Here is a 25,539-nt window from a genome sequence, read left to right as displayed (position 1 = left end):
CAATTTTCAACTTAAAACCATTCTAATTATAGCATCCCATTCCTCATACTTTAATTACCCGTTACGCTTTCTTAACCATCGGAAGTTTAATTTGGTTATTGAACTTAGAAGTAATTACCCTTTTCAAAAACATTAGTCGTTCTATTAATGAACCCGTGAAACGAAACCAGTCAGATTGCACTTGTCCTTCATAACACGTTATGCAAAGCTTCTATAGAATAACGTTGAAATTGCTACCTTGCCAAGTTTTTTAAAAAACCAACTAATCAACTTACCATATGGAGTAACCACCAACTCTCTCTAACCGACTGACCTCAATAAAAAATGAGTGTCACATTAGAAAACCCGTTTGGTAGGACAAGTACCGTTCGTAGTAATAGGTGATTGACCCTGGCAAGTCAATGTACCGGTTAAACTGCACTGCAATCACTGCTCAAATATATAGATGCATTACTACTCACGGAATCAAATGGGGAAGAAAAAGTCTCCTGAACTTAGATTATGCTGATGATTTAAGCATCCTAGAGGAAATTGTGAGCACAATGAGTGATGTTTTAGAGGTTTTGTAAGTTAAGGGTACTAATATAGTTTTGACAACGAGTATTAGGAAGACTAAGTCACTAAGGATAGGAATAAGTGAAGATGAAAAGGCGACATTAGGTGATGAAAACCTTTATCAGGTGGGCAGCTTCCCTTATCTTGATAGTACTATTAGTAAAGATGGTGGGAGTAGTGAAGACGTTAAAAGTAGAATAGCCAAGGCTAAGGGTGTTTTTACACAGTAAAAGAAAAGTTTGGAAGAACACAAGAATAGGTCTGCAAATCAAGATAAGAATATTAGAAGCAACAGTGATGACAGTGGTCAAATATGGCTCTGAAGCATGGACGCTCCGAAAAGCGGATGAAGATTTACTAGATGTTTTCCAGAGAAATTGATTAAGGATTGTTCTGGGTATCCGGCTGACTGACCGTATTTCAAACAATAGGCTATACGAAAAATGTGGTTCAACACCGCTCTCTAGGGCTATAATGAAAGAAAGGTTGAGGTGGCTAGGGCACGTTGTGCGGATAAAGGATGACAGATTGCCACACATTGTTCTTTTTGGGCAACCTTCTAGGGCGAAACGGAAAGCAGGTCGTCCCCGTCTGGGGTGGGAGGACGCCATAAAGAAAGATTTAAAGGAAATGGGAACTTCGTGGGCGGTTGTAAAAAGGGAGGCTTTGAATAGATTAGGGTGGAGGAGGAGCGTGCGTAGCTGTGTTAGCCTCAGGTGGTTTGGTGCTGCGGTGAGTTTTTAGTAGTAGTAGTAGTAGTAGTATTCGAATGAAACGGCCCTTGTGTTTCAGGAGTCATTCTTAAATAATTGGAGCAAAAAGTCGAACTTTAGCGTTAAGAACGAGGTATTGAGAAGGGGGTAACCTCCCTCATATACGTAATGATTTCTATTTGTTTTAAGTTTTAAGGTTACTCCTTACTTTCAGGTAAAAAAAAATATTTAATACATTCAGAGAGCAATCACTGTAAATATTGCTTCACTTCGTACAAGATTACTCCAAGCTAAGGTTTCTGTTGTTGTTGTTTTTTTTCAAGTTGAGGTAGAGTGTTTTTTAAACATATTGTATCTAGAAGATACAAGATCTAGATATATAGCACCTAGGAAAGAACGAGCCACGGCTCATAGTCACCAAAAAAAAAATCGTTTTATTAAAACTGACTAGTGAGACAAAATTACCATTTGTAGTTGACTTAGGAATGGTAACTATCATCTCAATTATTCTTAGCTGTAAAATGTTGTTTTGAAAGCAAATTTATGGAAATGTCAAAAAATAGTCTGAAACCTTAGGGCACATCCAGGATTTTTGTTCGGGGTGGGGGGGGGGTACAACAAAACTTTACAATACACATGAACAATTTGTTCATATGCATTTTTGTTACGTTTTTGCGAGTCGAACAAAATTTTTGGTGGAGGGTGGTCAAATCCCCTAGCAGCCCTGGATGCGGCCTTATTAAAACCCAAAAAATGGCGTCATATCGAAACAAAAAGTACACCACTGGAATCACCATCGGCCGAAACCAAATAGAGGAGATATACAGTCCCCTGGCTTGAACAACAAGGAAAATCACTTTTTTGGCATGGATTTCTTGTTTGTGTGTTTTTAAGCTGCATAATCTTTTATTAAAAAAATACCACAGAGACACGGCCAAGGCTTTCAGCGCCAGGAGACAATGTTGATTTTTGCACCTCATACTTTTAAATTTTACATTAACCAAAGTTTTCAGAGATTTAAATACTGAAAAACGGTTACTTACCGAGTAGACGAAAAAACGTCAAAGCAACTTGAAAAAAATACGGTTCAAACAGCAAATATAATATCCAAAGAAGAAACAATTTTAGCCCAAGTGCCAAAAATGATTGCCTTTGGTCCAGATAAGAGAAATCGATTGTCTTATCTTTCATGTTTAGCAACTCATGTTTGCTAACGATTTTTCGTATATATCTAGTCGAACAAGTGGTAGAGTCGATTCTTACACGAACTAAATAAAAAAACAAGTTTTTTAACTGAAAGTAAGGAGCAACATTGAAACTCAAAACGAACAGAAATTATTCCGTATATAAAGGGTTTCCCCCTCCTCAATACCTTGCTTTTTACGCTAAAGCTGTTAGCACTTTTAAAAAAAGCTTCCTATACTAATTAAACTGTGTTTCAGCAGCCGTTTTTAAAAAATTGGGACAAACAGTCAAACTTTAGCGTAGGACCAAGGAGGGGGGAATCCTTCATATACAGAATAATTTCGGTTCGTTTTGAGTTTCAATGTTGCTCCTTACTTTAAGTTAATAAACTTGTCTTTTTTATTTAATTTCAGTTCATTTTTCAAATAATACAGGTAAATCTGGCTCACTCTCCATGAAATATACCCTCCCCCTCACAGGAAACTCCTCCGTGATAATTTCATCCAACGTAAAGTACACCGACCCCCCCCCCCGTCAACTTCCCTCCAGACGGTTCCATCCTCGCTGAAAATCACCCCCTAGCCGTAAAACTTCAGCCTTAAAAATTATCCTTAGCATACTTTCACAATAAATGGTTGGGGAAGGGGGCCAGTTGCCCTCCAATCTTTGCGTCATTTAAAAAGGCCACTAGAACTTTTAATTTTCGTTCGAATGCGCCCTCTCCCGATCTTCTAGGACCGTTATTTCAACACGATAATCTCTTGGAAATAAAAACAAATAAACAAGCATCCGTGATCTGTCTTCTGACAAAATAGCAAAATTCCACATTTTTGTATATAGGAGCTTGAAAATTCTACAATAGGGTTTTCGGGTACGCTGAACCTGATGGTGTCATTTTCATCAAGATCTCTTGAATTTTAAGGGATATTCCCCCTATTTTAAAAATCAGGTGAATTTCTCAGGCTCGTAATTTTTGATGGGTAAAACTGAACTTGATGAATCTTGTATATTTGGAATAACAATAACAAGCTGATTCTTCTGATATAGCTATTGATATCAACATTTTGGTTTTTAGAGCTTCGCTTACTATTGAGCCGAGTCGCTCCTTACTTACAGTTCGTTACCACGAACTGTTTGATTCGTCATCTTATTTAAAGAACACCCAAAAAGAATAAAAGAAAAACAATCAGAACAAGAAGTAACATCTAATAATTGTATCGCTGTTTTCGTCTTGAAAATGTCTCGATAAATTTTTTTTCTGAAAATTCGTACACTAAAACTTTCTGGTCAGAAAAAATGATCTAGATAGGTCCCAATTTTGGGAAAATTCGTTTAGAGTGTCAATTTGGAGGAGAGGGGGCGGAACATTTTTCTTATGAATGATATCACATTCATATGCATTTAAAGAGCAACTTACATCATTATTTTTCTCCGGTGTGATTTTATCGTTTTTTGGTATCTAAGACAACATGCAAAATTATACAATATGACAAATGAATCCGAACCTCTAAGGCAAAGGGCATGGGGAAAGTGTGGGAGGTAATGATCAACGGAAATGATACACGGCAAAATCTACGGTTAGAAGATATGCAACATCGAGTATTGCTGTGAATCAGAAAAAGACATCGTAAACAAAATGGTGCATAAAGAAATATGTGGTTAAAAGGCAAGCGACACCAAGAATCACAACGAGCCGGGAAGGCATGCAATAAAGGGCATAAACTCACGCAATTTCATAGGAATAATAAGATTGTTACAGCCCATACGGCTTTTGGTCATAGCATGGACCATAAGTTAACAAGGACAGCTAACCTTGTTGATTATATTTCTGTAAACCGAAAACTCTCAGGATCAAACAATGTGTGGTTTCAACAATTTGTGGACCAAAGAAGCTACGGGTGTGAGAGAATTTGTTGGATTTTCGAGAAAGCGAGAAACAGCCCCACAAAATCAAGCTATCGTGGTTGCAGCGGTATCTGCAACATAGTAAAGAATAAATACGACCCCTAGCCTTAATAAAAATAGCACCATCAGATTCAGGATATAAGAAAATCCTATCGCAGAGGTTTCAATCTCCTCTATACAAAAAAGAGGAATTTTGTAATTTTTGCTAGAAGAGAGATCACGGGTACGTGTTTATTTTTTTCAGAGGTAACCGTATCGAACCAGTGGTCCTAGAAGATTGGTAGAAGGCTAATTTGAACTGAAATCAAAAGTTCTAGTGCCCTTCTTAAGTGACCAAAAACAATGGAAGACAACTAGCCAAACCCCACACCCCTTTTTCCCCAATGACATCCAACCCAATGACACAACCCCCAGAGTCTGGGGGAAAGGGTTGTAATTTGTGCCCTGGGGGCATATAGCTTTTTATGAAGGAGTGGTTGTGTGAACTTTAGAAGAGGCTCATTTGATTAGAAATTTAAAGTTCTAGTTTCCTTTTAAGATTCAAAAGTGATGGGAGGGTAAGTAGCCCCCCTTCCTGACACCCTCTTCTCCAAACGTATCTGATCAAAATTCTAAGATAGCCATTTTGTTCAAAATAGTCCATTCCAAAGAGCATATACAAATGCCTTCAGGATGAACACAACCCTCCAGAGACCAGGGGCAAGGGTTGTAAATTATGCCCCGGGCCCACAAGGTTTTTATCAAACGAATGGTCGCATAGATTTCGGATCAGATGGGGTTCATTTGATTGGTAGTCGGAAGCTCTAGCATTCCTTTCTTAAGATTCAATAGTGAATAGATGGTAATAAACCTCTTCCCCACAAGCCAATTACTCCCCAAAACACATCTGATCACAAATCTAAAAGAACTATTTGGTTCAGTATTGTTGAAAGGTCCAGTAAGCATGTCTTTGGGGATGTCACCATCTCCAGAGTCCTGAAGTTAGGCAATTCGTTCAGTGTATACAAATAGTGTATGTTATTGAGAAAGGTATGCATATTGAGAAAGGTGTGTATGTTTGAACTTTATTTTCAAAAAATATGAAGGGAATTCAGGTGAGCCTTTCAGAGAATTTTGAGGGGAATGCTGAACTAAATCAAAACACGTTATGTGTATACAGATTGTAAAAACGGCCTAACCCATGAACGACTGGGTATATTAATTTAGAACTTTCATTAAATAATAAAGGACATGAATAAAAAGGGAATATTTACATGCTACCACTACTGCTACAACTACCTCTACTACTACTACTATCACTACTACCACTACTACTTCCACACTACTCCATTTATAATATTGAAGGAAAATTTGAACTAAATCAAAAGACGCTATGTGCATGTACATTGTCAAAAGAGCGCATCTCAAGAATTGATTTTGTTATTAAGTTGGATTTAGATATTGCTAAAATGGGAAAATCATTGAGACACTTTTAAAGGGGTTGCCCATCTTTTGAGTTAAAATTCAACGCATAAGTGTTTCTGCCACTTTAAAATCTATAAATGATAGTAATCTTTTCGTAAGAGTGGTCAGCGGGTGGATGGGGGTGATTTCATTCCACACTTGATCTTAAATTAAGTGAAAAGACATTAACTCGTTTGGCAATCATAGCTTCCCAGATACAAAAGATAACTACACGCTAAGAGCATAAAGGTGAAGCTTTCAAGGACTATTTAGGCGGTCCCCTTGAAGAATTCTTTGGAAGTTCCAACTTGATACCCAAATCCATTCTTGAGATACGCCCTTTTTATAATCTGCACACACATGGTGTTTTTTTTTGTATTTCAAATTCAAGCTCAATATTCCGTCAAATTTTCACCTTCATCCACGTAGACTTGATTGTACTAGTATCATAGTAGTAGTGGTAGCAGTATGAACAGTAGTAGCAGTAATAGTGTTGTATTAGTAGTAGTAGCAACAGTAGCAGCAATAGTATTAATAACGGTAGCAGCAGGTACATGTTGCCTTTCGGTTAGTTGAACATCCCACTCATGATGCCCCTTGTAGTTTCCCCTTGATACGATAAGCTGTTCTAAAAACATTGCTGATATGCCCGTATAAGCAATCTGTGTGCACATAGTGTGTTTTGATTCAGTTCAATTTTTCCTTTAGCGTTTCCTCAGATGTTTATTTCAATATCTACAACCTTGGTAGTATTCAATACAGAGGCAGTAGTTTCATTGGTAGTAGTAGAAATAATTGTGGTAGCAGTAGTAGTTGTAGTAGCAGTAGTTATAGTAGTATTAGTAGCGTGCAAATATTGCCTTTTTGGTCAACTAATCATCTCGCTTATCGTTTCCTGAAAGTTCCAAATTAATATACTTAGTAATTCCTGAATTACGCCTTTTTGACAACCCATATGCACATAACGGGTATTGATTTAGTTCAACACTCCCCTCAACATTCTCTGAAAGGATCACCTGAATGCCCTTCGTCTTTTTGGAAATTAAAGGTCGAACACACCTACCTTTCTCAATAACATGTACCATATGTAAACAATGAACGAACTCTCTGTTTAACTTAAATCCCTCGCCCTGATTGCTGTAGGAAATTTGACATCCACAAAGACATAATTACTGGACCTTTCAACAATGTTGAACAAAACAGTGGTCTCAAAATTTGATTGGATACGTTTTGGGAAATGATGAGCGCGGGGAAGGGGGCTAGTTGCCTTCCAATCACTTTTGACTCTTAAAAAGGGCACTAGAACTTCTGATTTTTCCAATCAAATGAACCCCATCCGAAGAATTTACGACTACCTATTCCATAAAAACCTTACATGCCCCCGGAGCATAAGTTACAACCCTTGCCCCTAGGTCCTGGGGGATTTCGTCAACGCTGGAGGCATTGTAATATGTTCCTTGGACTATCTTTAACAAAATGGCTATCTCACAATTTCAATCAGATGCGTTTGGGGAGAAGAGAACTTTGGGGGGGGGAGGGGGTTAGTTGCCCTCCAGCACTTTTGCCTCTTAAAAGGAGACAAAAAATGTCAATTTCCAATCAAATGAGCCTTCTCCATAGGTTATACGACCACCTCTTCCATTAAAAAACCTTAAATGTTAATTATAGGCAACTAGCATAACTTATAGCCCTTTCCCTACGGGCTTTAGGGGGGGTTGTCATCCCCAAAGACATAATTAACGGATTTTTCAACTATGTTTAACAAAATCGTTGTCTCAAAATTTTTATTGCATGTAATCACTTTTGACTCTTAAAAAGGACACTAAGAACTTTAAATTTAAAATCAAATGAGCCCCTTTCGAAATTTCTACGACAACTCCTTCTATACGAAGTGTCCTGGTCTGAAACCAAAAAATATATAAATAATACATTGTGCCAACATCGCTCTTTACTTAGCTCTTTACCTATGATACCAGATAAAAACGTTAAAATTATTAGTGCTATGCACGAGAATAACATTGCTATGGTTAAGGTGGAAAGTGCAGTTAGCAGCTGGATTCATATTAAATCGTGAGTTATGCAGGATTGCATTATATCCATACGTATATGCATCATTTTGATAGACTTCCTCCTAAAGAGAACGGGAAAGGCAATAAGAGAACACGGAATCAGATGGGGAGGTAAAATTCGCTTAAACTTAGATTATGCTGATGATTTAAGCATCCTAGATGAAAATATTAGCAAAATGAATAAAATTCTAGAGGTTTTGTGAGTTCAGAGTACAAGAATTGGTTTAAAAATTAATGTCAAGAAGACTAAGTTGCTATAACTAGGAGTAAGTAAAGGTGAAGAGGGGATATTGGGTAATGAGAAGATTGATCAAGTGGACAGCTTCACTTACCTAGGGACCATAATTAGTAAAGATGGTAGGTGCATTAAAGATGTTAAAAATAGAATAGCCATGGCCTAGGGTGTTTTTCCACACTTCAAAAAGTTTGAAAGAATAGGAAGATAAGTCTGCAAACCAAGATTAGAATCTTGGGGTCGTCCCAAAATGGGGTAGGAGGACGCCGCAAGGAAATATTTAAGGAAAATGGGAACTACTTTGGGAGGTTGTCAAGAGGGATGCTTTGGATATATTGGGATGGAGGAGTGTGCGTAGTTGTGTTGGCTTCAGACAACTTGGTACTGCAACGAGTTGTTAATAGTGGTAGTAGAAAAACAGCTCAGATGAAAGGGACCTATAAGTTCATAGTTGACAAACAATTAAAATTCCATGAGCACAAGCAACATGTGGTATCAAATGCTAACTCTAGTTTTGGTCTACTTAAACACACTGTTTACAGCATGTAACTGACTGCATAACTGTTCTCTTTATCCTACCAAACAGTAAAAGGCTACGGAAACTGAAAATGTCAACTCTAGCACTCTGATGCCACCACGACAAACTGATTTTAACACACTTAGCCAGCCAAGTAACAGGTTTATTCAGGATTTTGCGCAGAACCATGAGGTGAAGGAGTGTATTGTTGAGGCAATAGCCATTAAGATATATTGAAAAGAAGCATAATAATGAATATAATGGTACTACTTCTGTTTTATTAACACGTTTCCTTCTGCAAAACCACCAAATATGGGCGGCCACAGGGTGGGGGGCACATGGTCTCCTGAAAATCAGGGAGATAGACCGTGAAGCAATAAATTTTGTTCGTTTTAAGTTTCAACTTCGCTCTTTACTTCCCTCAGACAAACTTTTTTTTTTATCAATAAGGAATAAAGAACAATTTGAGTTATTGTTATACTCTTCCATCACAAAAATGCTCAAAATAAGTTTGTTCCAGATATTATTAAATTTATAATGTAAAAAAATTACACATATACATCTAAAAGTCTGTACATCAGCTTAGAAAACTAGAAAATTTCTAAGAAAGCTTAGAAAACTAAAAATTTTAAACTTTGCAGCCAGAAATTTAATTTCTGTATTTGCAGGTAAGGAAACTTATCATGTCAGAAAAGGTTAAACTTGAATTTGCACTTTTGCGACGCAAAAACAGCAACTAAGTTTTATGTTTGAATGATCCCTTTTTCGATATTCCAGGACCATTTGTTCGATAAGAATACCCCTGGAACAAAAATACATTACGGGATCACCCCTAGGACCCAGCAAGCTTTTTACTAAATTTTATATTTTGTGTGAAAAGGTGACTATTTCAATTTTGAATAAATAAGAGTTGAAATGGGGATAAGTCCTTTTATTAGACCGTGTAAACAGATACAAGAAATCTGAAAAAATCTCAGATTTTTTGTATCTGTTTTCACTGTCTAATAAAAGGACTTATCCTTATTTGAGCTTTTATTTATTCGTCATAGATAGGCAGCGTTGTCTTGGAAAAAATAGCTCATTGATGGTATTACATCAAAAATCTTTCCGATTTGTTTTTCATTCTCTGCCTTCTTTTAGTTTCGGCTTACGGCTATTTCAATTCCTCTTGTTTATCTACGGCTACATTAATTTGTATTATTTCTGCTGATTTCGGATTTATACTTGCTTTACTCACGATTTTCGTTTTTGGTATTTCTGTTTTTCACAGATTATTTTTCGTAAAAGTTTGTTGATTTTTAGTCCAACCAAATATGAGCTAAAAAAAAGTTATTTTTGCATTAGAAAAACTTTCTTCATATTTGATGTAGACATTCTTAATCAATATGGAAATAATCCAAAACAGTTTAAGTATAATGGATTTACTATCATGCACATTTACGTATTATATATTGATTATTGCATCGTTTTATAATATATAACCGCCATTTTAGTTGCTGTTGCGTCGTAATTTTAACCGTTATATCTGTTTAAAATCAATTGTAAACCTTCAGGAGCTGCCCTACGTTCTTATTGCTTGTCTGCTAAAGTTAATATTGGTCCTTTGCATTATTTTGTATTTTATTACGTACCCAAAGCAAAGGAAGAGTTGAGCCTCTGCTAATTTTTATTGAGAAGAGGACTGTGTTATTCAGGCACATGTTCGGAGTGAGAGGGAGGGAGGGAGGGTAGAGGCTTTTCGGCAGTTAAAACCTAAGATTTTGAACGACAGCTTTATTCGATTTGGCACTAACCTGGAAGTAAAAAAGCTTCCATTTTATTTTCAGGTTTTTCATCAACAGAGAAAGACAAATCGAAAGATATGTTTTCACATCCCTAAAATCAAGCAAAACCTTGTTCGTTTCTACACTTAGGTACATTTAAGCAAGCCCCGCAAGTTCAGTCGTTAGAGCCTATAGTATCAATAAGGCTCTTCACCATAGGGTTGTGGATTTTTTTCGTAGGTAAGTGTAAAAAAATTTGAAATAATTTTTTGCAGAAGTTGTATTTGTGGACGGAACCTCTATTTTAAATTATATTATGCGTGCAAATCCATAGAAAACTGGATTAACGCTAACAAATCAGAAATATAAACTATGCCAAATTTGACATTTTCTACCAACCTATATGCAGCCAAACGAAAAACCGATAGTTGCAAAAAGTTTTCCTCGCCAAATTCTCTGTATGACAATGCTGACGAATTTATTTATAGCAACATTAGCTAGAGACTGACCGTATTTCAAACAATAGGCTGTACAAAAAAAGTGGTTCAAGACCGCTCTCTAGGGCTATAATGAAAGAAAGATTGAAATGGCTAGGGCACGTTCTGCGGATGAAGGATGACAGATTGTTCTTTTTGGTCAACCGTTTAGGGTTAAACAGAAAGCAGGTTGTCCTCGTCTGGGGTGGGAGGATGTCATAAAGAAAGATTTAAAGGAAATGGGAGCTTCCTGGGAGGGTTTAAAAAGAGATGCTTTGAATAGATTGGGATGGAGGAGGAACGTGCGTAGCTGTGTTGGCCTCAGGTGGCCTGGTGCTGCGGTGAGTTGTTAGTAGTAGTAGTAGTAGTAACATTAGCTAGAAGCACTAGAGGTGCCCGTAAGATGTTAGAGGCGCCAGAAGTCAAGATGAAACAAATAAGAATTCCAAATAGGTGCAGGTCCTTTTATTGGACAGTGAAACAAAAATATATACAAAGGCTCTAGCACTTATAAACTCGGCAGCATTTCATTTTTAATTAGAGGAATATTCAGCGAAGTATTAAAGAATTCAAGAACATTGATTGAACTTTTTAAGTCAATGGACCGGTAACTTGCTTTGACCTACAATTTTGAAGAAAATTGTACCATCTTTATTCAACGCAGTATTACAAAATTTAAGAACAGCAAGTGAACTTTATAAGTCAATGGACCGGTAACTTGCTTTGACCCTGAAGTGATTATTTTGTTTAGTATAAATATAGATTGTTTTAATTTTGATACGCTAGTAACTCTACTGATGATGATGACCGACTGTGTCATCGAAATATCTAGAGCCTATTGTTTCACTGTCTAATAAAAGGACCTGTCCCTATTTGGAACTCTTGTTTATCTTGTCATAAAAAAGGCACTGTGGTCTTGGTTAGATAATACCACAAGTCAAGATGTAAGATTGCAATCCTATGGCTCATTTTCATGAAGATGAGAGCTTAATGAAGATCATCAATCTACATGAACTTGTGTTTTCATGCTGGATTAATTCAACGAAAACATGTGTTTAGTGTTACATCCTTCCTCCTCTAACACGTCCCTTGTTGAACTTGACGAAGAGCTGCAGTTCAACTCTGCTTTGAGACCAGAGTAGAACTGGATGGAGAAATATATCTTTTGTTGAACAAATTTCCACGAGGATAGGAGGTAACATGACTACAACTTCCATCCTCGTCAAAACGAGTCCCCAGCGATATTTCATGGTCAAGGATGACTCTTTTAAAATTACTTATTCGTAGTCTTCTTTAAATATTTGAAACAATAATCTAGAAATTCATTGAATATTGAAAAGTGAATTAGACTTTAGCTATTTCTGAAATATCCTTTTTTGCGCGATATTTCAAAGCAAAGTTAATTACGTCTACTAGAAGCAAACCTTATTTTTCAAACCTTCCCTTACTCTTCATTTATATATCACTCTCCTATTGCTTTCTTTTCTGTATAGATTTCAATGCAAGCTTTTCAATGGCTCATATAAATGTTTAATACTTGCAAATTTAGAAACGAAAAAAAGGAAAGAATAATGCTCTGAGTATTTATTCAACCTCTAATCGGGACCGCGGCACATAAAACAAGCCAGACATAGCTTCTTGCAATGCTCTCATACACGAAGTGACTTCAGAATAGCCACCAGCTCTTTCAGCGGTCGTGGCACTTCTAATGTGCTTCAAAAAACCTTTTTTCTTAATGTCTTCTGCACTAGGCGGTAAAGGCCCATTCAAATCTAACACTGGGGGCTGGAAAACAAATAACTGATGTTGTCTAGGTTTAGGCAACGGTAGGAACATTCCCCTATGAGACGTTCCAAGTGTTGCACCACTGGAGAATCGCGTAATTTTGGGAGACGATGGTCTGACTTCCTCTTCTTTGCTCTTTTGCGCTGCAGCAACATGTGATTCAAAGATTTTTTTCCCATCTATGTTAGAAACTATGAGTTCATCAATTAATGCTTCTGCGGCTATCCTTTTCCTTCGTTTTTCTTCAATTTCTTCTTTTGCGTAACTCTCATCTGTTGTTTTCTTTCTTTCTTCCTCGACGAGAGCTTCAAGTTCTAGTTCTTCTTCACTAGGACGGTTTCGATTCTTCGTAATTAGATCTTTATTTTCCTTCTTGTAGTTTTCAATTTTCTTGTTGGTTTCGATAATGTCTACTCCGTTTACTAAATTACAAATAATATCTTCTACCATTTCCAGATAGTCATTATACTCCCTAAGCGATCCAAAATCTTCACGATGTTTGTTGAAGTCTCTCTTGATACGCTTCCTTATGTCAACATCTTTTTCAACGTATGAGCTTTTGAACAGCTTTACACGATAGTTCTTGGTTTTGACAGCATTCTTGCAAACCGGACACTTTCCAGCACCTATAAAAAAAAATACATTACTTACGTATGCGTGAGGATCTTGTGGAACCACAGAAGAGTATTTGTAGTTTTGAAGCGCAGTTGAGAAGACGAACTTTGTAATTTACAATTTTGCACCAGCGAACAAAGGCCTAGCAAATCAAGACTTAATTAAAGGGATTCTTGATATCCAGCTACGGATCCATGATGCTAAAAATGTCATTAGGCTAAAGTGCTCTAGAGGGGCATGGGCCCTGCTTGTTAAGTTTGCCAACCGACTTTTGCAACGACTAATACTATGTTTTTCTCAGTTATTGGCATGGGCCGGCCCAGGGTTAGCACCAGAGTACTCTAAACAAGAGCTGGATGCTACAAAGGCACAGAACAAAAGACTCAAAACAGGTCAGTGGGTTAGGACATCATTATGAAAGCTGAGTATGCGCTTTTACCTTGTGGTTCTGGTTACAGTCATTGAGTTATTACTTCTGTTTCACATTTAGAACCACCCGCATCACGTGGTACTTCACTTAAAGAAAAAAACAATCTGGCTAGCTTAAGTTGAGCTATGGTTTCCAAGAACTCGAGTTGGCTCACTGGAAAGTTTAAGGCTTTTCTCATGAAAGTTCTACACTTTAGATTAGGGGGAAAACCCATATCGTCAGCTCCTCTACTCGTGCCAGCATGGCTTTAGACTCGTTGCCAACTGGTTGCCGTATAGCACCTAAAGCTTTGAATCACATCTAGATTAATAAAAATGGTACCGTGACCAATATTGACAATTGTATTTGCTTCACCGATGTCCCTTGTTCTGTCGTTCATATCAACGAAGACGAACGTGATTTTGACCACCTTTACCTATTTCTTACTGTTACATTAACCACAGGTCCATCTAATAATCGTTATGTTGCTACTAATAAAAAATGGTGTATGAAACGTGAGTGGAGCAAAGACAATTGGCCTTTTTATAATTTTACCCTAGCTGCTGTTTTCTTGCATCAAGATTCTGTTTTCTTGCATTCTTTTAATCTACTGTACACGAGTGTTTTTTTTGCCACAAGCCAGAGTGTAGCTGAGTGTTTATTACCTTTGCTTTGTTGAATGCATGAAACAAGCTCAGAGTGTGGTTGTCCTCCCAACTGGGTCAAACTCGAAGCTCGATTTGGAAAGAAGACCCGGTCTTAAAGTCGTCAAGAATCATACTAAACTCTGGCTCCGCATCTGGATTCCTTGTGAGGCCAAGTGTTTGATATAAAAAGTAAGGCGAAAGCAGAAATTAAGCAGTATCTTCGTTTGATTCGTTATAATGGTGCTTAGTTCCCTAAACTGTGCAGAACGAAAACAACAGTCTGAGTTTAGTCTCTGAACGATAAAGAACAAGTTTTTCGGATTATCTATTGTAATGTGTTATATTGCACAATTAACTTTTCGTGAAAAAATCCAGCTGATTTAATTACGAGGGATTGCTCACTTCATACCATCACTTGTGTATACACGCTCCGTCCTGAGCATTGATTTGTCTAAATCAGAACCCACTTGATAACTCTAGTGCTGGAGCATATGACTGGCACATTCTAAGGCAGGACTTTGCAATTTCAGTAGGCAAGCTGAAATAAAATTATGAACGAGCTATTATAGACAACCCAATTAATATTGGTGAAGTTGGAAAGTGTGGAAGAAAAGTTGAAAATCTCTTAATCCCATGGCTCTCATAAGTATAACTGAACACGATATTATTGATGCATTTCGTTTACCATCACAAAAAAACATCCGACCTATTGTGATTAGATTCTCATCTATAGATCTTAAATTCGCGATCCTGAAATCATTTCAGAATTTTCAAAGACATGACCTTACTGTAGCTCCCGATTATTCAGCTAGCGAACGGCTAGCCCGAGGGAAGCTTATACCGGTTATGATACAAGCTAAAGAAGAAGGTCAGTCAAATGTTAAGTTGAGGGGTGTAAAACCTTTTCTTGGAAATCGTTTATTTGTGTACGATAAGATAAACGACAAAGTGAAAGAAATAAAAAAGAGTGAGGAAGCTATAGTCCGTGAGTCAGTGAATTCGGAGGAGAGTAGAAGTGTTGTTAGCATAGTGGACAGAGAAACAAACGAATCAATATCCTCCCAGGAATCTGATTCTACTATCACACCTAAATCCACGATGAAAAGAAGCAGTGAGATGGTGGTGAGCCCAAATGACCAGGATCATCAACCTAGTGCAGCATATATTCGACAGAATAGTGGGGGAGATAAAAGGAGAGTTGGTATTCGTGTGGGTTATGATGTCAGAGGGCGGACGAGCGGCCGTCGTGGGATGCAGTTAGGAGACTGGGGCCCCGATCTTGGACGGTGTTTCGTTGATCGAAGTTTCTCTTGTGGACATTTTGAGGGTAATTTCAGTGCTAAAAATAGTCAATAGCGGGAGCTGGCCCATGGGTAAAGTAGTACACGTGCATTAAGTTGTTGCAGTGGAATATCCAAGGTCATAATGATGATAAAATGAATGATTTGTTTAGGCTAGACAATTATGATGTTATCGCTACTATTGGGCAGCGTGTGTCATCATCGGTGCCAGTATTTGATCAAGATGGAGATTTTCGTCAGTTCCTACCTGAATATTGTGATGTGTCTGCGTACCTTAAATCTGTAACTTTTGATTAATTATTTGATGTTATAAATAATATGAAAAATTGGTGCATCAGGAGGCGATTTTATTTCGTTTAAGGCTTTGAGGTAAATATTACCTGTTATGTCTAGTAATTTTTAAGAACTGGTAGACAATTTTTTAAAAGCTGGAATATTTCCCGAGTGTCTAAAGTGCGCGAATGTAATACCGATATTTAAAGGAGGGGATAAAAATTGTTTTAGTGATTATAGACCGATTTCTTTACTGCCATTTATTTCTAGAGTGTTTGAAAAGTTGATTCATAGTAGGATGGTAAGTTTTTTCGAAAAAAGACAATTTTTTAGTTCTAGTCAGTTCGGGTTTAGGAGTCATCATTCTACAGAGCATGCAGTTTTGTTTTTAACAACTTTTATTAATGATGCTTTAGACAAGGGTCTGAAGATAGCTTCGATATTTTTGGGTATTACTAAAGCATTTGACTCTGTTGATCATGATATACTAGTTCAAAAGCTATATAGTAGTGGTATACGTGGTGATTTTTTAAATGTGATAGTTAGTTTTCTTACTGGAAGGACTCAGTGTGTCGTGATGGATGGAGTTACATCTAAAATTGAATATATTTCGATTGGAGTACCCCAGGGTTCCGTTTTGGGCCCTTTGTTGTTTTTGGTTTATATTAATGACCTTTGTAGAGCTTCAAGTAATGTGTCTTGTTCTTTAGACCTTGATACTTACAGTACTAAAGGAATTCTACCATGTTTTGCTGATGATGCCCATTTCACTGTAGCTGCTAGAACAGAAAATGAGTTGATGACTATATTGAAACAAGGTATTTCTTCGATTGAAAAGTGGATGCGAGTAAATAAATTGAAACTGAATCATAATAAGTCGAATTTTTTGATTTATGGTAGAATTACTGGACATTATCCATGGATTAATAGTATAGAAGTAGGGCACCATACTATTGTAAGATCTACTAGTACTAGATACCTTGGTGTTATAATTGATGAAAGCTTTAGTTTTAAAGACCATATTGCATCTGTTAACAGCAGATTGTCTCGTAATATTGGTATTATGCGTAAACTTAGGTATCTTTTTCAGTGTGAAATTCTGAGAATGTTGTATTTTTCTATGGTTCACCCATATCTCATTTACTGTTGCATGGTTTGGTCGAAAACATTCGTAACTCACCTCCATCCGCTCTGCGTAACACAGAATATGGCAATTAGAGTTCTTTATGGTAATCAAATTGACCTATTTGTATCGGTGAGTCATCTTTACCGCGAGTATAAAATTCTACCGTTAGCAGGAATATGTGTATTCTATAATGCTCTGTTTATGTTTAAATATTTAGCTTCGGAGTTACCATCATGTTTTTCAGGAATGTTTAGTCTTGCGTCTACTACTCACGATCATTTGGCACGATCTTCTCAGTTGGTGCGAAAACCAGCTATGGTCACGTCTAGGTCTAGGTTTTCAATTCGCCATGTTGTTCCGTTAGTTTGGGAGAGTTTGCCAGAGGATTTGAGGAACGTCGGGGGTTTGCAGGACTTTCGTAAGTCGCTAAAGAACCATTGTTTTGATGTGTATATTTTGAATGGATTATTCCACGCCACTTAAGTTTTGTTTTTGAGGAGGGTTTAGTTGCAGCTGAATATGATTATAATTATTATAATTTTATTGGATGTTGTTTGGAGGTTCGTTGGTTTTCGGGTCCGGTAAGTTGTGCTCTAATTATGTTTTTTTTTTTTTTTTTGGTTTCTTGGTTTTTTGATTTATTAGGAGGGTTTTCTCCCGCACAAGCATTGCTTCAGGGAATAAATGATGTATATATTTTTTTTTTAAATAAACCCATTGTTACTTACTTATCAGCTTAGTTGAGACATGGCAAAATGTGCCAGCATTCAGAAAAGGTTTTTATAAGTTTCCATGTATCAAGAAAGAGAAGTAAGAATAATCGAATTAGTGGTGGTATAACACTGTTGACTAAGAAAATATATTTAGTACATGTGATAGGTTAAAATGATTTGGTTTAAGATTTTTATAGGAAGTGTTAAGTTTATGATTTGTGCGGTGTATATCCCTCCAGAATCAAGTAGTTATAGTTCGCAGGAGGATACGTGGGATATTTTGTATTCAGAGGCGTTTAAGTATAAGAAGCTGTATAAAGATTACAAGTGTATATTTTTAGGTGACTTCAATGCATACACAAGCGAGATTTTGGAGAAGTGGATTGATCGTTTGCAGGTTGTAGGAGAAGATAATGGTATGAATGATGAGAATATGCAAGGAGATTGGAAGATGTGTGGAAAAAGGACAAGTAAGGACCGGTCACGGAGGAAAAATAATCGGGGAACTAAACTTTTAGATTTTTGTGGAATTGAGAAGTTAGTTATTTTAAACGGGAGGTTGGCAAAAGATAAAGAAAGGGGGATTTTACATGTTTTGGGGTTGGTAGTCCCACTGTTATTGATTATATTTTAGTTGATGTAAGCCTTAGGTAGTTATGTGGGGATTTTCGTGTTCTGGGAGCCGTGGGATCTGACCATCAGCCTATTGTAGCAGATATATGGGTGGATAGGGCTATAAATAGGAATGACGGGAATATTTCTGTTAGTATTAGATCTAATTTCATTATAAAAATATCGAGATGGATAAAATAGGGGAAGATAAGGTGGTTAAATGGCTAGGAGAGTGTAGTGGAGAGGAATTTGGAGGAAACCCAAAGAATCATAGACAATGGTCAAGTAGATAAAGGCCTAGGACAATTATGTCAGATAATTGAGAGTTTAGAGACTTATAATGTAGCAAATAGAGGAATAACAAAAAATAATAAGAAGGGATTTTTTGATGATGATTGTGCAGAAAAAAAAATGGAAGTGGTGGAAGCTCTAAGAAAGCTGAAAAAGAATAACGAGGAATCTGCTCTCCTGGTATATCGACAGAAGCGGAGGGAATACAAACAGACACTTCGTAGTAAGAAGAGGGAACAAGATAAAGTCAGGAACTTAGAAATTGAGACATATTTTGTAACAAAGGAACAAAAAAAAATTCTACTACTACAGAGCAAATACTGGGTGCTGATTCCTGGCCCGCTTACCTTGAATCACTGGATAATACAAAGGATGGCGGACTGGGGGATTTATCACAGAGTTTAAGCCAACAGGCCTGCTACCCTCTCAGAGAGAGGGATTACAAACTTATCTCACCAATTACGCACGAAGAGATTGGTAAAGCTCTGAAGTCTATGAAGGCGGGATCTGCACCGGGGACAGATGGTATCCCGATGAAAATTTAAATGTGGGGAAAATCATATTTTACTGCAATTTTGATTAGCTCATTTTGAGCTTTGGAAAGTTCGTGCAACGCTCCTGAATAGTGAAATATGTCAATTATAAAGCCATTACTTAATAAGAGGGAATGGTATCATCATAAGAATTATCGAGGAATTCATTAAGGGAATATTTTACCGAAGTTATTTTGTAAGGTATTAGACCTTAGACTAAGAAGTTGGATAGAAAATAGGGAGGTTTTGGACAAGGTTCAAGCGGGTTTTAGAGAAGGTTTTGGGACGATTGACAATATATTTATTCTGCAGGCCTTAGTCAATAAATATACTAGTGTTAAAAAAGGAAGGTTATACACGGCATTTATAGATATTAAAGGAGCTTTTGATAACGTTTGTAGGTTTCTATTAATGGAAAGTTTGTTAGATATAGGTCTCGCAATCCCATTTGTGTTAGTTTTAGTTCAAACGTATAGGTTTACTAGAGCGGTTGTGAGAGTAGCTGTTTGGCAAGTTGTAGGCAAGTTTCAAGGGTAGTTAGAAGATATAAAGGTGTTAAACAGGGTTGCACATTGTCTCCTAAATTAAATAAATTTTTAGTCTCCTAAATAAATAAATTGTCTCCTAAATTCGCCCTGTTTATAAATTCTGTAGTGGCGTTTATAGAAAAGAAGGAGGCGCCAATGGTGAGTTTAGATATTGTTTCCATTTGTATGATGTTGTTCGCAGATGATATTGTTTTGGTTGCTGATTCAGAAAGGAACCTTCAGATTTTACTTGATACTTTAGGTGATTATTTGGACAGGAAAAAGTTAGAACTTAATGTGGATAAAACTGTAGTGTTAGTATTCCGTAAATGTGGTAGACTTGAGGAGGATGTTAATTTTAGTTTTAAGGGTAAAACGCTTAGATTAGAGAAGGAATGGTCATATTTAGGTGTTAAGTTTAAGGCGAAAGGAAATTTATTTAGTAGCCATATAGAAAGTAGGATCGAAAACGGTAAGGCATGTTGTAATATGGTATTAAGAAGCCAGCTGAGGGATATTAAAAGATCCAAGTAGTTAAAGAGGTTTTCAGGGGTTCTGAGGTTTGGGGGTATGTGAAGGGAGATAGGCTAGAAACAGTGCAATTAGGATATTATAAGAGGTGGCTAGGGTTAAGTAAGCACACAAATAGTTTAGTAGTTAGAGGAGACTTAGGCTTGTTTTCTTTAAGAAGTCGTAGGCTAGTTAACATGGTTAGGCTTTGGGAAAAAAACTTTAGTGATGCCTAGGGTGCGATTGATGAAGGCGGCTTACTTAGAAATGCTGAAGGGCCGCTCAGGTAGTGGATGGCCGTGCCAAATTGAGAGTGTATTAGATCAGTGTGGACTAAGCCATATGTGGGGGGATGGCTTAGGGCTCGAGGATATGGGGGATCAAGTAAGTAGAGTAGTTGAGAGGATTTTACACGACCAAGAAATACAGGCATGGCAGGCCCAGCGTTCAATTTCAAATTCACTGGATCTTTATTGTTGGTCAACGGAGATTTGGGGTGATGTTTTATTTTTTAAGATGGGTTTGATTAAAACATGATATAAAGTTATAATTGAAATGAAGACAGATAGATTGCCGCTGGGCCAAAGAGGAATATTTGTGGAGAGTGAGAAGTTAAAGGCTGGTCCTTATTTTTGTCCTATGAGTGGAGGTTTAGATGAGAGCGTGTATCACTTGATGTGTGAATGTGAGGAGCTGGGTCATTGGAGACTGAAAGTGTTTGGTAGGGGGGCTTATGATTTTGAGTGGTTGGTGAATGTGTGTGCGGATGAGTGTTTTATGGGCATCAGAAGCTTGGCACGATTCCTTCGTCTCGCGATGAATCATAGAAGTAGATTTCTGTAGGATTATGCTAGGTTATGTGCAATTTCTTTGTAATGGTTCTTTGTTTATATTTTTTGCCATGGCCTATGGGCTTTTCGCGCAAATAAATTCTATTCTATTCTATAGTGTTTACTATCATTCTTAGTGTTTAGTTTCTAAAATTTTGCCACCAAAAGTTTTGCAATGTCATGCTATTCCTCTGTCAACTAAAAGCATTGTTGATAGTATGCTTAAACTTAAGTCTAAATCCAGTGATCTTGAGGAGAATAGCGCTCATCATTTATGTTGTGATTGTCTGGCAGTAGTCACTCAGCTCCAGCTATTTTTTCACTTCTGTTTATGTTTGTCTATGGTGCCAGATTTGTTCCTGACGGACCATTCCTATCTCTGACGAACCATTCCCTTTTATTGTCCAATCTAAGGAATCCGAGTTCAGTATTGTCATTTCAGACAGGTGTAACGGTTATCTATGAAAAAAATTATTCTGTTCCTGTGCCAATTTATTGAAGCCTTTACGTAAAAGATCATTGTCAAGCTCCATATTTCGTGCATAAATCCTCATTGTTCATTTCCGCATGGATAAGGATTTAAACACGCTGTTCAATCCTGCAAAATTTAATTGAGATTTAATTGGTCCTTCCCATCAATGTGGATAAGGAATCTGACACTTTCTTGATCCTTGTAAGCTCAAAACCAGCCACCCTCCCCAATTGTCTGCCTAGCAATTGTAAATTGTATGATCCTGTGAAATAAAACACTATAAACAAAGCTCCAAAAACAACTTATGACCAGCTTTAATAAACTTAACGACACTTAAAGATAAAGACTGTCGATTACAAAATTATACAAAACTGATGGTTCTTTATTCATTAAAAGCATAACTTTTTGAAGAGAAAACCAAAAACTTTTAGTTTTGTCTTTTTAGTCAATTACAACTTATCATTTCATTAGACTTTCTATGCTTATTGATAACCTTATATGTCTTTCTAATGATGGTTTCAGTAGCGTATCCAGTGGGGCGAGGGGGCGCGCACCCCCTAAGATAGTCTAAAGTAGTATAATTTACTTAATTAACGTAAATTTGCGTTAATTAAACTTGCTCTTAACGCAAGTTTATCGGATCAACCTAATTTGCGCCCCCCCCCTTAAAAAGAATCCTGGATCCGCCACTGGATGGTTGGTTCTTTAATGATAAGAGGTTTTTTATTATTCCTCTGCCATTAAATTACAGATTTGTAAGATAAAATCAGCTATATAGATAAACACGTCTTTAAAGAAAAGATAAATATAAGAGCCTTTTAACACCCAACGGGTGTATTTAGCAGACAATGGGAAATCAAAACGAAAAAACCAATTTGCAGTAAGACTTCAAGGTACAATACGTTGACTCAAAACTGAGGTTATTTTTTTTATGCTAAAATATTTGCGGAGCATATATTGAATCCCATATATTGAAATATATGGAATCCCATATATAAAATATATGGGATTTCCCAGCATGATTTGAAAAATGGTCAGAAAAAACACAAGTCTTTTTCAACTGAAAGTAAGGAGTAACATTGAAACTACCAAACCAACTAAAATTATTCCCTATATGAAGTCTGCCACGGCTTCAACTTTCGCTCTTTACACTAAAGCTTGAATTTTTGTCAAAATTTATTAAGAAAGATTGCTCAAGCACAGGGGCCGTTGAATTTGAATAAGAAGTATTTGAATGAGAAGTATGGTGACATTTATTATAAAGTTTGATGCTCCAGAACTGCAGCCAATGGAATTACACAGTATAACTACCTAAATTGTCAATCGGATGACACTTGTACCTTCAAAAGAGCAACCGAACTCCCAGCTGCTCATTTCTACAAAATTTAACTGAATAGGCTCTTCTGACCAATACACATGATAAAAGTCTGACCTATACCTCACACAAGTCTAATTGAGGAGAGAAATTGACCGGTTATAGCTTTAGCAGCTGACCAGGTTTTGTTAAAAGAATTTCACCAGCCTACCTATTAGTTAAACTGACTGAAACAAATTTTTTTTTATACCACCTTCCACAGAGATTGAACCAGGTGCATACCGTAGGAACCACAGGTATAAGGCTGGTGTTTTTTTCCTAATAAGTTTGTTTGGAGAACAATCCTATTGATCTCTGGAAAGACTGAGGAATTTAATGGTACTACTCTTTTGTTGTTAGCTCAGAACAAGCATCTTGTACCAAGATTACTAAGCCCTATAATTACGAGGTTCCTATTTTGATAAATTCAAAAAATTCCTATTTGTGCAGTATTAAGGGCTGTTTTCGGCCCTTAATCCTCTATCACCTTAATAGAGGTGATAGAGGTTTATAACTTTTTAATTTTAAATTTTGAGTAAATTTTGGCGTGAAAAATGTGGCGGTATACCCCAGGTTAGATACAGCACAAAATGCTAACATCCCATGTTGTTAAGTCAGATATGAATATGGTGTTGTCTAGCATAATCAGTAGAAAAACTGTTCATGTTCCACATTTTACTCAGCCTAGCACGAATAAGTGATGAAGTCTCTGCCTCATACGACCTTGTCCAACAAGTACTCGTTTGCTTAAAGTTTGCCGTATTCGATATCCCCAACAGCTAACTTTCCCTTCTTAGCAAGTTTTTTTTTTGAAAAACCAGTATACTTTTTTCTATCTTCATGTCTATTTTATAAATGATAATCCCCTATTTGTCGCATAAATCCTAAATCATGTTGAAATCATACTCAATGCAAAATACTAAAACTTCAAGTTGTAAAAGTCTGTAGGCTAAATATTATATTGTCTAGTGTAATCATTTGAAATATTTTGGTTACTTTGGGCTTTAAAAGAAGGGTTACTTTGCGCCTCAGAAGAGAAGAAAGGTTAGTTTGTTTGTAGAGGAATGTGCTCATTTTATTCATTTTCTCCTTGTTTGAATAATTTTTTTCTTTTTATTTGTGCATTGGGCTCATTTTTCTTCTTCTTTAAAAAAGTGTATTTTGACGGTTTCGGGTTTTTAAGCTTTTTTGACGGGTTTTCATTAGGATGGTTGATAAGCGTGGGGGGGGGTCTTTCTTTAGACCATCCTTGTCGAGGGTGTTCATCTCTATCTTGTGTGCCTTTACAATTACGTTTTTTGTTCACCTTTCCTTCGTTACTGGGCAAGCTTTAACAATAAGTTTATTTTCTTCACCCCAGATTAGAGGGAGGAGGTAGGTACACCCCTTCAACAACCTGCCTATCTCACTAGGTGAGATGAGGTCAAGATTCCTGGTGCCAAAGTTTTAAAATACGACTTCAAACTAAAGCCAAGGAAAAAATTGTATTAAATGTAGTTTTGAGGTACTATTCGAATCCTGAACTTCCTTCTTTTATTGCAAACCTTCTAACATCTAGTCTACTAAGTAATCAAAATTAAACCAATTATATACTAGCTGAATATGGAAAATCCAATGATTAAAAACAAGACAGATTTTGAATCAATGACTTATCTCTTCTAGTGTGACCGTTCAAACATACCTCCACAAGAAATTAAAACTGAATTGCTCAAATTTTCCAGAACAATTCAGAGGGGGTAAAAAATCAAATTTAAAAGCATAAACGACAAAGAATACAAAAAATTAGCGCATGAAAAAAGGTTATTTCCTAGTAAGAGCTTACTAACACAAATGCCCTGGCATTTTTTTTTTTTTTTTTTTTTTTTTAGAAACAGCTGAATCCATCAAGATTTAACTAGAATCTAGAGCTAGGTTTAGTTGAAATCTACATTTAACTGGCATAACTTTAGCTGCAGCTATCCAAACCCTTCAGACCCATAAGAAAAAAAGGCAAATCATAAGGGTTTAAAAAAAAGCATAAGGTTCCATTTTTTCATACCAAAACCTCATTCTAATTATAAAGAGTGTTTAGGTTAAAGAGTGGCCACGACATTTTGTAGAATCTGGAATCTACTCTTTTTTATGCAACATAAGCACAAAAAAAAAACTTACTATAGAAAAAAGTTCACGTCTAGTCTTTTCCAGGGATACTTTATGAAGTCCTTTCAAATGTGTTTTTAAATAATTGACTTAAATACACATGAATTTATCTGAGAACAGCGAAACTGCTTAAATACTGTAATTTTCTTACCACCAACTCGAAATAGCGTTGCGACACAGTTCTCACAAATTGGATGTACACAGACATTGACCATAAGAACAAGATTGGGATTTGCAGATTTGTTAGTTTTACATACTGGGCAAACTTCCTCCGAAATAGCAAAGTCTAAAAAAAGAATATGAAATTATTTCAAGAAACATGCAGCACTACACAAAACATCTTAAAATTGTTGTACAATATGTAACATTAGATCAGAAAATCTAATTTCTAAAATGATCAGTATTTTTCAAAAATGGTTTTAACTTGGTCCACTAGACGAATATGTAGGCTATATTACACCAATTTCATCTTTGAATTTATTCTATCTTCTATTTCATTTCATCTCATTGCTACTATCTGTTTCGACTTAGTTCCACTTCA

General features: G+C 36.6%; 2 protein-coding genes across 2 annotated transcripts in view; both read right to left on the bottom strand.

The window, feature by feature from the left end:
- The window catches only part of LOC148951114 (alpha-tocopherol transfer protein-like), a 105,498-nt gene extending 103,049 nt beyond the window's left edge, over positions 1-2,449 (bottom strand). The window contains exon 1 of the mRNA XM_089090644.1: positions 2,312-2,449. The gene's annotated coding sequence lies outside the window, so the exon portion shown is untranslated. The remainder of the gene's footprint in view (positions 1-2,311) is intronic.
- A 9,904-nt stretch (positions 2,450-12,353) lies between these two features.
- Positions 12,354-25,539, bottom strand: part of LOC148951113 (CDK-activating kinase assembly factor MAT1-like) — a 28,226-nt gene continuing 15,040 nt past the window's right edge. Inside the window, exons 2-3 of the mRNA XM_089090151.1 lie at positions 25,150-25,284; positions 12,354-13,272 (exon numbers count right to left, since the gene is read on the bottom strand). Of these exons, the coding sequence (XP_088946277.1) occupies positions 12,446-13,272; positions 25,150-25,284 (962 nt within the window). The 3' untranslated portion in view covers positions 12,354-12,445. The remainder of the gene's footprint in view (positions 13,273-25,149; positions 25,285-25,539) is intronic.

Source organism: Artemia sp. Qi Xiang Cuo, chromosome 6 (genome assembly GCF_049724085.1).
Source record: "Artemia sp. Qi Xiang Cuo chromosome 6, ASM4972408v1, whole genome shotgun sequence".
NCBI classification, from domain to species: Eukaryota; Metazoa; Arthropoda; class Branchiopoda; order Anostraca; family Artemiidae; genus Artemia; species Artemia sp. Qi Xiang Cuo.
This window is presented reverse-complemented; position numbering and strand designations above follow the sequence as displayed.